The sequence below is a fragment of the Thalassophryne amazonica genome, chromosome 3, assembly GCF_902500255.1.
Source record: "Thalassophryne amazonica chromosome 3, fThaAma1.1, whole genome shotgun sequence".
NCBI classification, from domain to species: domain Eukaryota; kingdom Metazoa; phylum Chordata; class Actinopteri; order Batrachoidiformes; family Batrachoididae; genus Thalassophryne; species Thalassophryne amazonica.
The window spans coordinates 103009308-103026011 of NC_047105.1; the positions used below are offsets into that span (position 1 = coordinate 103009308).

Here is a 16704-nt window from a genome sequence, read left to right on the forward strand (position 1 = left end):
GTACAATAAATTTCTTGTGCATTGTATTGCTTATGTTGATTATTTTAATTTGCTGTGGTTGCCAGAACGGATAGTCAGCTAACTGAGCTGGGTCCACAATTACTGGACCTTGCTCTTGTGAAGTGCCTTGTGATTTGGCACTGTACACATAAATTGAATGGAATACTTTGTGCAGTCTTGTTATTTCCCACAGCTCTTTTATGCAAGATTCTGCCCCTTACCAAAAACCAAACAACTATATTTCTCATTTTGCGTTTATTAAAGGTCACATTAGAAACCAGGTCTGTGACCCTCACAGACAGTGTCCATCTTGTGAAAGGCACACAAAGTAACTTGTACAACACTTTTATACAATGTGGGTGTTAACAATGGGTGTGGTTTAGTCTCACATTTCTAATGTTACTGGCTCTCACCAACAGGGGGAGATCTCCCTGTGTCTGAAACTTGGACATATGATGAAGTAAAACTTATATTTCTCAGAACTTCCAAACAAATAACACAAATACTTGATAGCTAACATAAAATAAAGAATTAGCACAGATATTATCTAACAGTCTGTTTTACTGTCTTACTGTATGCACACTATGCACCCTACCCGCTGCACATACTCTAATTTAGTCATCTGTACCCATTCACAGTATTATCAAAGTGCCGGTGGAAGACATTCGCTGTGCGTACTTGTAATCCCATGCCCATATTTTAGATATATTGCTGGATGTGGTGACCAGTTAGTTTGAGTACTTTGAAGTAGTTTGGGTTAGCTCACTGTGTCTTAGCGTGGTGGTGACACAATGAGCAAGAGAAGCACAACCATGGTGAGCTTTACAAACATATTTATGCTTTGCTTTTCTTTCAAAGTCTTTGCGAGTTATCTGGCTGTATTAGCATAGAGCAGACACCAGCTAAAAACAGAACAGCAGTACACCTCCAATGAGATAAAAAAACATTAACGAATGCTTTGCTTTTTTCCCTTCAAATATGCAGTTTCTTGGATAAAACCTTCTTATCTGTCAATCATGGAGTGCTTTCCACATACGGTGCATCTGGAAAGTATTCACAGCGCTTTTATGATACTGATATGATGTTGAGGGAAAAAAATAATAATTTACTGCATTTTGGAATAAAGCTGTAACATAAAAAAAAATATGGAAAGGTACTGTGTATACTTTCCAGATGCACTGTAAACACATTAATTCTCCATTCTTCCTGCTCAGACTGTGCTGGCCAGGGGATTAGCCAGAAGGGAAAGAGAAGTCAACAGGCCCAAACACCTTTAGAGTAAAGGTCCACTTTTTAAGACATTTTTTTTTCGTATACTGCTACCACGTTAACAGTAAATGTCTTCATGGTTAACATGTGGACCACAGTATATTTTGGGAACTCATGGTAATTCCAGTCATTGATGTGTCACAAATAAACCCACACGTGCACATATTGGCATCTGTGTTAGATGTTGCTCAGCTGTTTATGCACGCTGTGTGTATTCCACTGGGAGCACATATACAAACAATTGTGTGGTCACCTACTGTGCATTTCCCACACAGACTCCCAGCTGTGCACACAGTTGTCTCTGTGCTTTCCACTGACAGGATGAAGCATAATTATTAATGATTTAAAAAGAGGGTGAACATTTACCTTGAGGTTTGTCAGTGCTGACTGGGAGGAATTCTGACAATAAATATGCACATTGAGTTTTGCTTATATCTAAAATCACTGGCCTCGGAGGATGTTCATTCAGTTGTTTAATTTTGTAGAAAAAAAGCAGATCACAGACATGACACAAAACTAAAGTCATTTTAAATGGCAACTTTCTGGCTTTAAGAAACACTATAAGAAATCAGGAAAAAAATTGTGGCAGTCAGTAACGGTTACTTTTTTAGACCAAGCAAAGGGGAAAAAAAATATGGAATCACTCAATTCTGAGGAAAAAATTATGGAATCATGAAAAACAAAAGAACGCTCCAACACATCACTAGTATTTTGTTGCACCACCTCTGGCTTTTATAACAGCTTGCAGTCTCTGAGGCATGGACTTAATGAGTGACAAACAGTACTCTTCATCAATCTGGCTCCAACTTTCTCTGATTGCTGTTGCCAGATCAGCTTTGCAGGTTGGAGCCTTGTCATGGACCATTTTCTTCAACTTCCACCAAAGATTTTCAATCGGATTAAGATCCGGACTATTTGCAGGCCATGACATTGACCCTATGTGTCTTTTTGCAAGGAATGTTTTCACAGTTTTTGCTCTATGGCAAGATGCATTATCATCTTGAAAAATGATTTCATCATCCCCAAACATCCTTTCAATTGATGGGGTAAGAAAAGTGTCCAAAATATCAACGTAAACTTGTGCATTTATTGATGATGTAATGACAGCCATCTCCCCAGTGCCTTTACCTGGCATGCAGCCCCATATCATCAATGACTGTGGAAATTTACATGTTCTCTTCGGTCAGTCATCTTTATAAATCTCATTGGAACGGCACCAAACAAAAGTTCCAGCATCATCACCTTGCCCAATGCAGATTTGAGATTCATCGCTGAATATGACTTTCATCCAGTCATCCACAGTCCACGATTGCTTTTCCTTAGCCCATTGTAACCTTGTTTTTTTTTCTGTTTAGGTGTTAATGATGGCTTTCGTTTAGCTTTTCTGGATATAAATCCCATTTCCTTTAGGCGGTTTCTTACAGTTCGGTCACAGACGTTGACTCCAGTTTCCTCCCATTCGTTCCTCATTTGTTTTGTTGTGCATTTTCGATTTTTGAGACATATTGCTTTAAGTTTTCTGTCTTGACGCTTTGATGTCTTCCTTGGTCGACCAGTATGTTTGCCTTTAACAACCTTCCCATGTTGTTTGTATTTGGTCCAGAGTTTAGACACAGCTGACTGTGAACAACCAACATCTTTTTCAGCATTGCGTGATGATTTACCTTCTTTTAAGAGTTTGATAATCCTCTCCTTTGTTTCAATTGACATCTCTCGTGTTGGAGCCATGATTCATGTCAGTCCACTTGGTGCAACAGCTCTCCAAGGTGTGATCACTCCTTTTTAGATGCAGACTAACGAGCAGATCTGATTTGATGCAGGTGTTAGTTTTAGGGATGATTCCATAATTTTTTCCTCAAAATTGAGTGAGTCCATATTTTTTCCCTCTGCTTTGTCTAAAAAAAATAACCGTTACTGACTGCCACAATTTTTTTTCCTGATTTCTTATAGTGTTTCTTAAAGCCAGAAAGTTGCCATTTGAAATGACTTTAGTTTTGTGTCATGTCTGTGATCTGCTTTTTTCTACAAAATTAAACAACTGAATGATTCCATAATTATTGCCAGGGGTTGTAGTCTTTGATTATTGCTGGCGTCACGTATAAATCCTCTTCTTTATAAAGAACAGGAATCTTTCTTTGACAGACTGAGAAACTGGCTGCTGTTTTGCTATTTTAAACCTGTGTTCATAATCACTAATTCTGCTTGGACCATTTAAAATTTTGATCACAAAAACATGAAGCTGCTCTTTGTTTCTTTTCAATAAATAAATATTTAAGTGTACCATAAACAGTGCTGGTAAGGTAGCTCCTCTGTTTGTCCTGCTTGTTAATTGCAGCTGACTTCAGAATGAAGTTCCTTCACTTTTGAGGCATGCAGTGTGTGGGGGAAGGAGCACTGTGCTGCACATGTATTGTTTTTCACAGCTGTGCTTTCATAGCGGGCCAGTGGCGCAATGGATAACGCGTCTGACTACGGATCAGAAGATTCTAGGTTCGACTCCTGGCTGGCTCGCAGGTTTTTTTTTTTTTTTCCTCCCCTCCAAATTCTGCCTTCTGTCTGTGAGAGAGATAAATAGACATTTTATTTAAAAGCAGTACAGTATTTGCTCTTATTTGTAAATGGTAAATAATAAAGGCACATAGATTAACGGACATGTGGTGTTGAGAGGAAACGTTATGCTGCCAAGTTAGTTTCACTTTTACTTATATGGAACTTGTATACAAAGAGGCAGTAATCCTCATGAAAGAGCCATTCATAGCAACACATTTCCATATTCACCACTTCTATTGTATTTTGAGGGGTTTTGTGAGTGAGAAAAAAAATTTACAAGAGGTTAATCTCTGTAGTCTGAGTTGTGCACTTTGTCTGCTGTCTTACTAATGTATGTTTTTAGTAGTAGGAGTAGTAGTTAATTACTTTAACGCAATTTGAATTTGAAAATGCATAAATTTCACACTGCTATTACATAGATATTATCCTATTACAATTTAAAATATGCCATTGCTTTCACATCAGATCAGTTGTCGGTGTCACCGACCGAACGGTCCCCCTAACGATCGGTCACCCCTGATAATGCGGTTCATGGATTAACACCTCGTTTCTGCTTCAAACTGCACACCAGTCATCATCTATTTCAGTGACAGATATCTGAAGCTTTTGTACAATATTCATTTCCAAATAAATTCTGCTTTGTCTCATCATAAAAGGTGGCAGAAGTGATCAGAGCGCCACAGCTAAATGAGCTGTTAGCTGATGCATTTACTGCGCATCAGACATTTCAAAGCATCAAGGAAATTTGCCTCGTTTCCACTTAAAACAGCCCTGTTTCTGCTTAAAACTGACTTTAGAATGATTTAAGAGGTTTTACCTTTATCATTTGATGGTTAATAATCCCATTAATCCATTTGATTGCTTTGGGTGAAGAGACTCCGTCTCATAGTACGAGGTCTATTAGAAAAGTATCCGACCTTATTATTTTTTTCAAAAACCATATGGATTTGAATCACGTGTGATTACATCAGACATGCTTGAACCCTCGTGGGCATGCAAGAGTTTTTTTCACGCCTGTCGGTTACGTCATTCGCCTGTGGGCAGTCTTTGAGTGAGGAGTCGCCCACCCTCTCATCGTTTTTTCATTGTTTAGGAATGGCTCAGAGACTGCTGCTTTGTTTGATCAAAATTTTTTCAAAACTGTAAGGCACAACTGAGTGGACACCATTCGATAAATTCAGCTGGTTTTCGGTAAAAATTTTAACGGCTGATGAGAGATTTTGGTCTGGTAGTGTCGCCGTAAGGACGGCCCACGGCGCCTGACGGCGATCTGCGCTTCGAGGCGGCAGCGTCTCACCGTTTCAAGTTGAAAACTTCCACATTTCAGGCTCTATTGATCCAGTAAGTCGTCAGAGAACAGAGAACTTTCAGAAGAAGTCGGCATGAGGAGTTTATTCGTACATTCCATTTTTAACGGACATTTTGTAATGAAAGAACGTGCGGGCAGAGTCGCATGTCGGGCCGAACCCGACCGCGGGGGGTCGCGACAGGAAAAACACCTCCATTGGAAACCTTAACGGGCAAGTTGGAACATGCCCAAGTTGTTAAACAATTTCTCAGTTACTCACTTGTTGAAAGCCATCAAAAGCCGCCTGAATTTTACAAATGGTTTTCAACACGGAGGTGTTTTTGCTGTCGCAGCGCACACAGATTTGCCGAGTCGTCATGGAAATGACTCGGCGAATTTGCGCGCACGTCTTTCATTAAAAAAATGTCCTTAAACAGTGGAATGTCCGCATAAAGTCCTCATGCCGGCCTCTTCTGAATCTTCTCTGTTCTCTCACGACGTCCTAGGTAAATTAAGCCTTAAATTAGGATGTTTTCAGGTTGAAACAGGCCGACGACGGCGCCTGGAAGCGCTGCACGACGTCGTGCTCTGTGGGAAGTCCTTACAGCGACAGAAACACCCCATAATCTCTCATCAGCCGTTAAACTTTTCACCGAAAACCAGCTTAATTTCTCGAATAGTGTCCACTCGGATATTCCTCACAGGTCCAGAAAAAATGTTGATAAAGCAACGCACGCCGTCTCGAGCAGCGTGTGAAACAAAGGAATTCAGCCGAGGGGGCGGGACCACATCTCACTCAAGGCCTGCCCACAGGGAAATGACGTCACCGGCACGCGTGTAAAAACTCACGCATGCGCACGAGGGTTCAAGCATGATTGGTGTAATCGCACGTCATTCAAATCCATATAGTTAAAAAAAAAAATAAAAGGGTCGGTTTATTATCTAATAGACCTCATACATGCTGCTGTGGTCCGAAATGACGCATGCGCAGATGCACAAGGTGAACCTATTTTTAGGGGCGGACCATCCGGTCTGTGACACCAGTGTTGCTAACCATGTTGCTAAAACCTCACAGATGGAGTATTCTCACCAAATTTGCACTACAGATACGTGTTAGGGCATGGAAGATTCCACTGAATTTTGGAGGTGATTTGGGTCTGGATTATGGATCAAGATTCACTTTATAGGGGCTTTGAAGTATTACATCAAAACTACTTCAAGGATTCTCACCATATTTACGCCACAGATAGATATTAGGGCATGGAAAACATCACCAAATTTTGGAGGTGATCCGGCTCCGGATTGGTGGACATCAGAAATCTTTGATTGCTCTTATTTATTTCTTTATTTTTCCTGTCTCTCCGTGTGAATGCATTAGACATAGGCATCTGTTTAAGGCAGAGAGTGGCTCATCTTTGTCAATGATCTTTGTCAAAGCTGGCGTGTGACAACATTCTGCCTTGTAATAATAAAGCAAGAAACATCTGTTTATCTGTCTGTGTGTCTGTGGCTCGCATATCTCTCCGAGTGTTTGTGTATTATTTATTTCTTTAATTTGTTTTTTTTTTCATCTCTACCCCATGAGCATGTTAGAGAGAGCCATCTGTTTAAGGCAGAAAGTGACTCATCTTTGTCAATGATCTTTGTGAAACTGGCAGGTGAGAACATTGTCTTGTGCCAATATTTCTATGCCAACTTTATTGGCAATTCAAGAATAACAAAATAACAACATTGATAATACAATCCAAACATAAAAAGACACACAGACGCATCTTGCTTCATAGATAGATCATGTTGATTGATTGACCAAATTGGCCACTTAGCTCGCCACTCATAATTCTTTTGTCTGTGACAGCGTCAAAATTGATCGACAATCTGTAATATTCTTTAAATAACAGGCAGAATATTTGTGTATGTGGGAAAATAACATACAGAATTAAGATTTTTTTATTCTAGGCCATGTTTTCAATTTATTTCTCTGAATCAAATTTATTTGACTTGTGTTGCGATCTCCGGTGTACCAGCCCATTCCAGTACAGAAGCTGAAGGGTTTTAATTAAAAAGTCTTTTTTAATTTAAAAAAAGTCTGAAGGACTTAAATGACATGGTGAGGAGCTTCCAGGCATGTGAGAGGTAAATAAAGAAGAATTTGGGGGGGCGGGGTCAAAGCCCCACAGAGATGAAGGATTTTAGCCACGCTAATGCTCCCCAGACCTATTTTACTGAAAAAAGCTTGAAGGACCTAAATGAGCCATTAACCCATTAAAGCCTACAATACGAGGTCTGTGAGAAAACTATGCAACCTTTTTATTTTTTTCAAAAACTATATGGATTTGAATCATGTGTGCTTGCATCAGACAAGCTTGAACCTTCGTGCGCATGCGTGAGTTTTTTCACGCCTGTCGGTTGCGTCATTCGCCTGTGGGCAGGCTTTGAGTGAGCACTGGTCCACCCCCCTCGTCTGATTTTTATTGTCAGGGAAATGGCTGAGAGGCTGCCGCTTTGCTCCATGAAATTTTTTTCAGAAACTGTTAGAGACAGCCAGTTGGAAACCATTCAAAAGATTCAGATGGATTTCGGTGAAGATTCTATCGGTATCACACGGATTAAGAACCATTAAAACTGGATTAAAAATGGCCCACGGCGGCGGAGGGCGCACCGCGCCCCGAGCGGCCATCGACAGGCTGGAACGAGCAGATCACTTCCAAATTTAAGGCTCTGTTGATGCAGGACGTCGTGTGACTAGCAGAGAAGTTTCAGAAGAGGTCGGGATCAGCACTTTATCGGCACATTCCACTGTTAAAGGAGATTTTGTAATGAAAGACGTGCGGACGGATTCGCGCGTCGCGACGCAGCCGCTCATGGCGCGGGACAAACAACACCTCCGTGTTGGAAGTCTCACAGGACAAGTTGGAACATGCCCAGCTGTTAAACAATTTCTCAGATACTCACTCGACTGAAAAGACACCGAAAGCTGTCTGAATCTTTCGAATGGTTTCCAATTTTTGACCACTCAAAAACAAATTTGACCACTCGTATTCTCTTTTCACATGTCAATAATTCTTGACGTGGATATTTGCTCGCTCAATTAAAAAGACACGCCTAATTTTTCAGATTTCTTTATTTTTAAAATGTATTTCTTTATTTTATTGTAATAAACGAATGGAGAAGACAAAACCTGATTGCAGCACGGGCGAAGGGAATGAGAACATTACAGTTGTAATTATCAATTTCATTGTCTAAAACGCATAAGCGGGATTTGTATTAATTATTATGTAGTATAATCAAGAAAGTGTTATTTATCTAACATATGCATTGATTTGTATAATGGTACTGTTTATCATGTTGATCATTTTCATTTTTATGTGGATTCCAGTGCTGGTTCATTTTGGTGTATAATTTACGCCACCTCTCGACCTGGTGTATATTTTCAGCGCAGCGTACGCCAACGACCACATTGATAAATGCCATGTAGCGCAGCCATTTTGGTGTACACCCCATATACGCTCAAATATTGCCGTACGCAACGTTGATACATGAGGCCCATTGATTTCCAGATTTTTTTTTTGATTATGTCTCTCAAAGTGGACATGCACCTAAGATGAAAATTTCAGACCCCTTCAAGATTTCTAAGTGGGAGAACTTGCAAAATCGCAGGGTGTTCAAATACTTATTTTCCTCACTGTACATATTAGCATTTCATACAAGTTGTGTCGTCTCCCCCTTCCCCCACACCTCACATGTGTTGCAGGGGAAGGGGAAAGGGAGGCAGGAGGCGCAAAACACACGCATGCCACATGTGTTACTGGGTGGAGCACGGCCCACCAGTGCTACGTACGCATGCCATATATGGTGGTGGGGGGGGCAACACTCTGGCACGCCACATGTGAGTTACTTGGCAACGCTACACTTGTGGGACACAGACAATTTCCACATCCAGCTCGAAAGTGGTCACCTGCTCTCTATTTTCGTGCTGGCTGAGCGAGTGGCCCCTCCTTTTTTAAGTGCTCCTCGAGTGGTATTGGATACTCGTGTGTGGCACCTGGAATTTAGCTGAGACCTGCCAAGAGAGGGATCGAATGGGCAACTTGCAGGGCACTCTCTGCCTTTTGAACGCCGGTGTGCGCAAATAGTTGTGGCGACAGGTGTATGAGGCATTAGAGGCGGCTCCGATTTTTCACGAAGGGCATACGATTTCTCCTCCTTGCCCCATTCGGCCTCATTTGTGCTATGTGTAAAGGGGCCCTAAGGGATGTCTTCTAGCTCCTACTTTCATGGAGTTGGTGTTGTGTAGGTTATGGAGACCAGTGGCTTTGTCAACGAAGAAAAGTTTACTTTAGGTGACCTCACGGCCGATATTATGATACAGCATTTGAGACGCGGAATGGCAAGCATGTCTAACGACTAACATTCAGGCTTTCAGTGACTTCCTGGAAGCAGCCAGCAGAAGTCTTTCTGCATACCGTGAACGTACAGTATCGAGAGATTGTCTTTGGTCCTCAATCACTGAGATTGAGAGATGCCAATAAGAGAACCATGTGGGATCATAAGGTTCCTGTCTTCCAAGTCTTTAGGGTTCTGGTGCTTCCTGTTTTACAGTGTGGTTGAGACTTGAACATTAACCAGTGACCAAAGGTGAAAACTGGATATGTTTGGTTCTGTATCTCTTCAGAGGATCCTTTAGCACTGCTATGGAATGACTGAGTGAATCAAACAAGCGCCTTCTGCCAAAACATTCTTCCTTGTAGTAAAATGACATAAAAAGGGGGAGAGGTGGATGACCCCTGAGGAACATTAACATATGAAGCTACAGGCAAAGGTTGCAACAGTATTAAAAAAAAAAGTGCTGTCCTGTTTTAATTACGGTTTGATTATATGTGAAAACTATTCATCAGTAAAAAAAACTTTAAAAAATTGTTAAATTAATTAAAAAACAAGACCATTCTTGTAGTCAGCACAATAACAATTAAAAAAAACTTTTCATATGGATTTATGGAATAAAAATAGAACATTTTATATATAAAGAAATCAGTGAGCTGATAGTGATTGAGCAAGAACAATAGTTTACCATTCAGTTAGCATAACCTAATATAACTGCCTACTGCTAAAGGCTAGGCTAACTTTATCCTATTAAACTGATATACAGTGTATGTGTATGTATACACACACAAATATATGTACAGTATATATGAACGCTTTTTCATTTTTTGCACTTTCTGTCCTCTTATATAGTTGCAAAAAAAATCACTGTAAAATAAGTGATTTTTATGGAAAAGTATTTGAATACAAGGTTGAAAGTTATCCATAGACTTTATCATTTACTGGTAATTTGACCAAAGGATAATTAAGTTATCTTCACATAATCAACAGTGTAATTAATAACAATTGTTAGATTATTTTGGTACAAAAATCATTATTAGCCATCACATGGTTGCAAGAGTTTTTCAACATGATCTGTTTCCACCTAATGTATGTGAAGTTTCAAGTCTCATCCTAACTGGGAACAAATTTACTGTTGTGCATTGTTTTCCCCACAGGCAGTATAGAAGAAGTCTTAGGACTGGTGACCAAACCATAAAGTGCACTTGTTTCCAATGCAGAAGGTTCCTGGTTCAGGGCCACCCATTGTCCATGTAATGTAGAGTTGTGTCAGGGAGGGCTTCTGGTGTAAAACGTGCCCAGTCAACATGCAGATCAACCTTGGACCTGCAGAAAGTCAGTGTGCCTAGCTGCACTGAGCCTTTAGGCACCGGAAAAATAGGCTTTCAAATGGATTATTTTGACTATCTTATACACACAAAAACCAGTGAGAGTTTGAGGTGAACTTGTACAGAGTTGTCCAATCTGTTGCTTGACTTTACTGTGTCCAGTTATGAACTGTGAGTGGTAGCAAACACTGCACCTGAGTCAATCAGCTGTTTTGATCTAAAATGTTTCCGTTTCCTGTTTTTTTTTTTTTTTTTTTTTTTTTTTTTTTTTTTTTTTTTAAAGATACTTTTCTCAGCAGATGACGAAATGGATGAATCTGACGAGGATGATATTCGACAGCTTACTGGTCTGAAGACTGTGAAGAAGAAGAAGCTTCGCATGGGGATTCCTGTTTGATCCGTGTGCCTCATTCGATTGCGATAAATCTAAATTCCACTGGTAGCTACTCATCTCAGAAGCCCACATACGTTCCTCCACAGACTGACTTCAGCCTCAGGAGTTTGCATGACTTCTTTCCGATGGGGAAAATCAAATATATGAGGTGGCAAAGATGGGACGAAGTCACCATCAAGTCATTCTCAAGTCATCAGTCTGCAACTCCCAAGTCAAGTCTCAAGTCAGCTTACAAACAGTTGGTGGTCATTATGACTTGAGACTTGATATGGAACTTGCTGATTCATGACTTGAGAGTGACTTGATGGTGACTTTGTCCCATCTCTGTGAGGTAGTGGGGGTAAGGATGTGAATGACGAACTCTTAGGAATTCCCTTTACTGTTGACTCTTGTACAAACTCTGGAATCAACTTTATACACTGCTCAGCATTTTTGCCAGGTCTCCACGCACTTGTTGGATCTCTGTTGCGAGTGAAGGCTCTCCTGTGGTGAATGTTTGGAAGATGAAATTGCACGCTGAATGAACTGTGAAATCCATTAGGTAAGTAGGATATGAACAAAGTAGCACTGGTTTAATACTGACAGGACATTTGTGGAACAGTATGCTTTTTTGTTTTTTTGGGGTGGTTGGGAAGGAATGTGGTGGTGGTGGTGGCTCATGATCATGTTTAAAAAAAAAAAGTGCAAATAGCCACAGCAGAACCAAACTTGGCTGTGCAGTATCTGGTACATTTTATACTCACATGTCTTCTAAAATGATTGTAATCATCATGTAGACTGATGTAACCATGGCCCTTCATTTTCTGATGTCGGTATAACATAAAGGCCTGTGATGTTTGTGGAATATATGAGGGCATGCCTCAAGTTTAGAAGACTGTAACAGTTTGAATCACTATACTTTTGCAACTAAAGGTGTTCACATTACTGTGTGCAAAACATACTTTGCACGTTTCATTTATTATTGTGTATCTGGCTTGTCACAGTGTAGCACACAGCCTGACATTTTGAGACTTCAGGCTGTGTGCTAGATCATGCATAGAGAAACACACCACATGGTTAAAATTTCTTATTTGACACTCCATTATGCAAGTGATACTTCTCATATGAAACTAACTGCTCTTTCACACACAAACCAGTCCAGTGGTACCCAAGTAACCGCCAAAGGGAACAAGTAACAGATATCCAACCATCGCATGTGGTGGTTGGACAGTGATGCATTTTTGTGATTGTGCCTCTGAAGGTTACCACAGTGGAGTTGAAATAAAACAGTCATGATGTGCTTGTAGTATAGACAGGCGATCACAGCACCTTCTTGCTTTGAGGCAACAGTGCTAACCACGTGTACCTCATGTACATCAAGCATTAAGAAATGCAAAGGGTATTTATACATGACAACTCTGAAGGAGTTACAACCCCAAAATCCAATGAAGTTGGGACGTTGTGTGAAATGTACATAAAAATAGAATACAATGATTTGCAAATCCTCTTCAACCTATATTTAATTGAATACACCACAAAGACAAGAACTGATAAACTTTATTGTTTTTGTGCAAATATTTGCTCATTTTGAAATGGATGCCTGCATCACGTTTCAAAAAAGCTGGGACAGTGGTATGTTTTCCACTGTTACATCACCTTTCCTTCTAACAACACTCTAAGCTTTTGAGAACTGAGGACACTAATTGTTGAAGCTTTGTAGGTGGAATTCTTTTCCATTCTTGCTTGATGTACGACTTCAATTGTTCAACAGTCCCAAGGACTGTTGAACAGTCGTCGTAAAGACGTCTCCGTTGTCGTATTTTGCGCTTCATAATGTGCCACATTTTCAATGGGCGACAGGTCTGGACTGCAGGCAGGCCAGTCTAGTACCTGCACTCTTGTACTATGAAGCCATGCTGTTGTAACGTGCAGAATGTGGCTTGGCATTGTCTTGCTGAAATAAGCAGGGACGTCCCTGAAAAAGACGTTGCTTGGATGGCAGCATGTGTTGCTCCAAAACCTGGATGTACCTTTCAGCATTAATGGTGCCATCACAGATGTGTAAGTTGTCCATGCTATAGGCACTAACACACCCCAATACCATCACAGATGCTGCCTTTTGAAATTTGCACTGGTCACAGTCTGGATGGTCTTTTTCCTCTTTTGTCCAGAGGACACAATGTCCATGATTTCCAAAAACAGTTTGAAATGTGGACTCATCAGACCACAGCACACTTTTCCTCTTTACGTCTGTCCATTTCAAATGAGCTCGGGCCCAGAGAAGGTGACGGCATCTCTGGATGTTGTTGATGTATGGCTTTCGTTTTGCATGGTAGAGTTTTAACTTGCACTTGTAGATGTAGAGACGATCTGTGTTAACTGACAATGGTTTTCTGAAGTGTTCCTGAGCCCACGCGGTAAGATCCTTTACACAACGATGTCGGTTTTTAATGCAGTGCCGCCTGAGAGATTGAAGGTCACGGGCATTCAGTGTTGGTTTTTGGCTTTGCTGCTTACGTGTAGAAAGTTCTCCAGATTCTCTGAATCTTCTGATTGTATTATGGACTGTAGATGATGGAATCCCTAAATTCCTTGCAATTGAACTTTGAGAAACATTGTTCTTAAACTGTTGGACTATTTTTTTCATGCAGTTGTTCACAAAGTGGTGATCCTCACCCCATCTTTGCTTGTAAATGGCTGAGCCTTTTGGGGATGCTCCTTGTATACCCAATCATGACACTCACCTGTTTCCAGGTAACCTGTTCACCTGTGGAATGTTCTTTGAGCATTCATCAACTTTCCCATTCTTTTGTTGCCACTGTCCCAACTTTTTTGAAATGTGTTCCAGGCATCCATTTTAAAATGAGCAAATATTTGCGCAAAAACAAAAAGTTTAAACATTAAATATCTTGTCTTTGTGGTGTATTCAACTGAATATAGGTTGAAGAGGATTTGCAAATCATTGTATTCTGTTTTTATTTACATTTCACACAACATCCCAACTTTTTTGGAATTGGGGTTGTATATTCTTTTTGTGGTTGTTACTGGATAAACTGTGGCTAGTGCAACTGTTATCTTGTTGCTTATCTGTGTTTATATTTCAAGAAACCCATTGAATTAAAGCCAAAAGTTGACACAAAAAGCACATCGATTGCTTCATTGCTAGTGCAAAATTACAAAATTTTCTCAACTACTTGCACATCTAATTGTGTTTTCCTGTCTCAGCAAATGGAAAATAATTAATGGTGTGATGAAATGTCGACCTTCAGATATCTATAGCAGGTATGTGAGTAAGTCTGCAGCGAGAGCAGCTAATGTGTAATTCATGCTAATGTTTGATTTTTGGCTGCAGAAGCAAAGTATAAGTAATGGTGTGTAGCACAGTGAAACAGTTTAGCGGACAATGCATCAGACCCATCACAAGAGCACAGGTTTTCCACTATAATGTGAACACAGCCTAATGTTTTCTGGCACAGTTACACACTTTACTGCTGTATATCTGATATGGGGCACATTAATTCCTGCATCTGTTTATTGTAGCTTTTCTTGGAGCTTTGTCCTTCCATGTGTCAAACCTGTAGGATTGCAAGCATCACTGGAACAGCCTTCAAATGCAGTGTCTGTTTTGTGTGATCTTGTCTTAACTTTATGGTTTTCTTTTTGGGCCAAAAAGAAAAAGGTGACTACATTTCCCCAAGTGTTCTTTTGTTGCTTCTCTCCAACATGAAGGTGATATGTATATGGGATCAATTTCTTGCACAATTTCCCATCCATAGTTGCATTTACATTTCCTTTTGTGTGTTTTTCTTTTTTAACAGTGTGCCTGAGTGCAATGACCAGCAGTTTGTTTTTATATTTTGTGTTCTTATTTTGTCCTGATTGATTAACCTTCATGCATGAAGCATCATTCAGCAGGCACTGATATTAAGAATGTGATGTGCATACATTTCCCAACTGTTATGTGACTGTGGGCCAGACGGATCAGAGAAAACCTCTGCGTGTCAGTGAGTGTGTGTACCCTGTATATTGTACACCTGTATGCATGTGGAATTACAGTTAATCATCCTTGCTGGACCTTTTAAAAGTAAGTGCAGGGTGGCATAAACTGTAATGATTTCACTGTTGGTTTTGGCATATTGGCAGTGGTGGGCACAGTTCCGTTAACCGCCAATTATTGAAGCTAACATGTTCATTAGCGGATTAGCTTCTGATCAATTTAGTTCCGATAACTTTTAGACTGCTAACATATTTTTGTGGGCATAGTGAATAAAGCTTAACAGTTAAAAACATTTGTAAAGTCTGAAATCAAAGATTTTAGTGCCTACCTGTTACATGTTTTGTAGCAGACAGACAGCCATGAATGGTAGGGCTCTATCCTCTATAGGCAGAAGAGAGCTGACTACCAGAGAGAAAGGAAGAGGGAGGAAAAAAAGATAATTTATCTTCACATCATACAGACCTGCCGGCATATCACTGAAGTCATGCACAGACAGACAGTCTTGACTTACGTATGGTTATGGTTTAAACAAACTAATTCCGGACAAGTTATTGAAATAAACTTGATGTCTGTCATTTTACAAAGTGACAACACACGGTATAACACACAATGACAGTGTGAGAGCATCTGCCACACATTTGCTAAAAGTGATGAATCACTTAGCAAACAGAATTTTCAGTTTTCAAATTGCCTTTTTTTTTTTACAAATAAAAAAAATGGCATATTTACAAATACAGATTTATTTGTAAAACCCACCACATGTTTCAATATATGGTTATACCGACCAACCTACCACTGATGTGAGGAAACTAATGTTCCCATAATGCATTGCGGCATGTGGGTCTAAATGCTAAAACCTTCAAAATTAGTGCATTACTTTAAAACTTAAAACAAACTAAAACAAAACTAAAATGACAGACGTGACATTAATTTCAATAACTTGTCCGGAAATATTTTGTTTAAAATTACAACCATAAGTCAAAACTGACCTGCCTGTGCATGACTTCAGTGATATGTCAGCAGGTCTGTATGGTGTGAAGATGAATTATCTTTTTTTCTCTCTCCTTTCTCTCTGGTTACTGGGTGTCGTTTGCTGAAAGAAGGCTGATCTGAGATAGAAGCACTGACTTGTCAGTAGCTGCCAGTGTACTGAAGTCAATACTGAATGTTATCGGTTTAGCGTTTATCTGTAACTTCCGCTAAATTCTTTTAGGGATTTATCGGTTTAGCTTTATAAAAGCTAACTTTTTGGTTAGCTGTGCCCACCACTGTATATTGGTCAGGAATGAATGAATGTGCATTTTAAAGGAGGGAACAAGAAATTCTTTAACAAGGACAAAGGGGGCTTTTTATGTTTTTCAAAATGCTCTAATAAGAATGACAAATGTCAGAGGTGTAATGTAATAAATGCTTTTCCAATAAAGAGTGTGATGGTTTTTTTAACGCCTGGATTTGTCACATTTGGTCTTGGAGCACAGACTAAAGAAATTGCATGCCAGATAGACATGGACAAACTGCT

General features: G+C 39.9%; 1 protein-coding gene and 1 non-coding gene across 2 annotated transcripts in view; both read left to right on the top strand.

Annotated features, from left to right (window-relative positions):
- stimate (STIM activating enhance) overlaps window positions 1-11844 on the top strand; it is a 64094-nt gene extending 52250 nt beyond the window's left edge. The window contains exon 8 of the mRNA XM_034167189.1: window positions 11099-11844. Within this exon, the coding sequence (XP_034023080.1) occupies window positions 11099-11212 (114 nt within the window). The 3' untranslated portion in view covers window positions 11213-11844. The remainder of the gene's footprint in view (window positions 1-11098) is intronic.
- trnar-acg lies at window positions 3708-3780 on the top strand. Its single transcript has one exon. It is a non-coding gene; the product is annotated as a tRNA-Arg (tRNA).
- Window positions 11845-16704: the final 4860 nt, after the last annotated feature.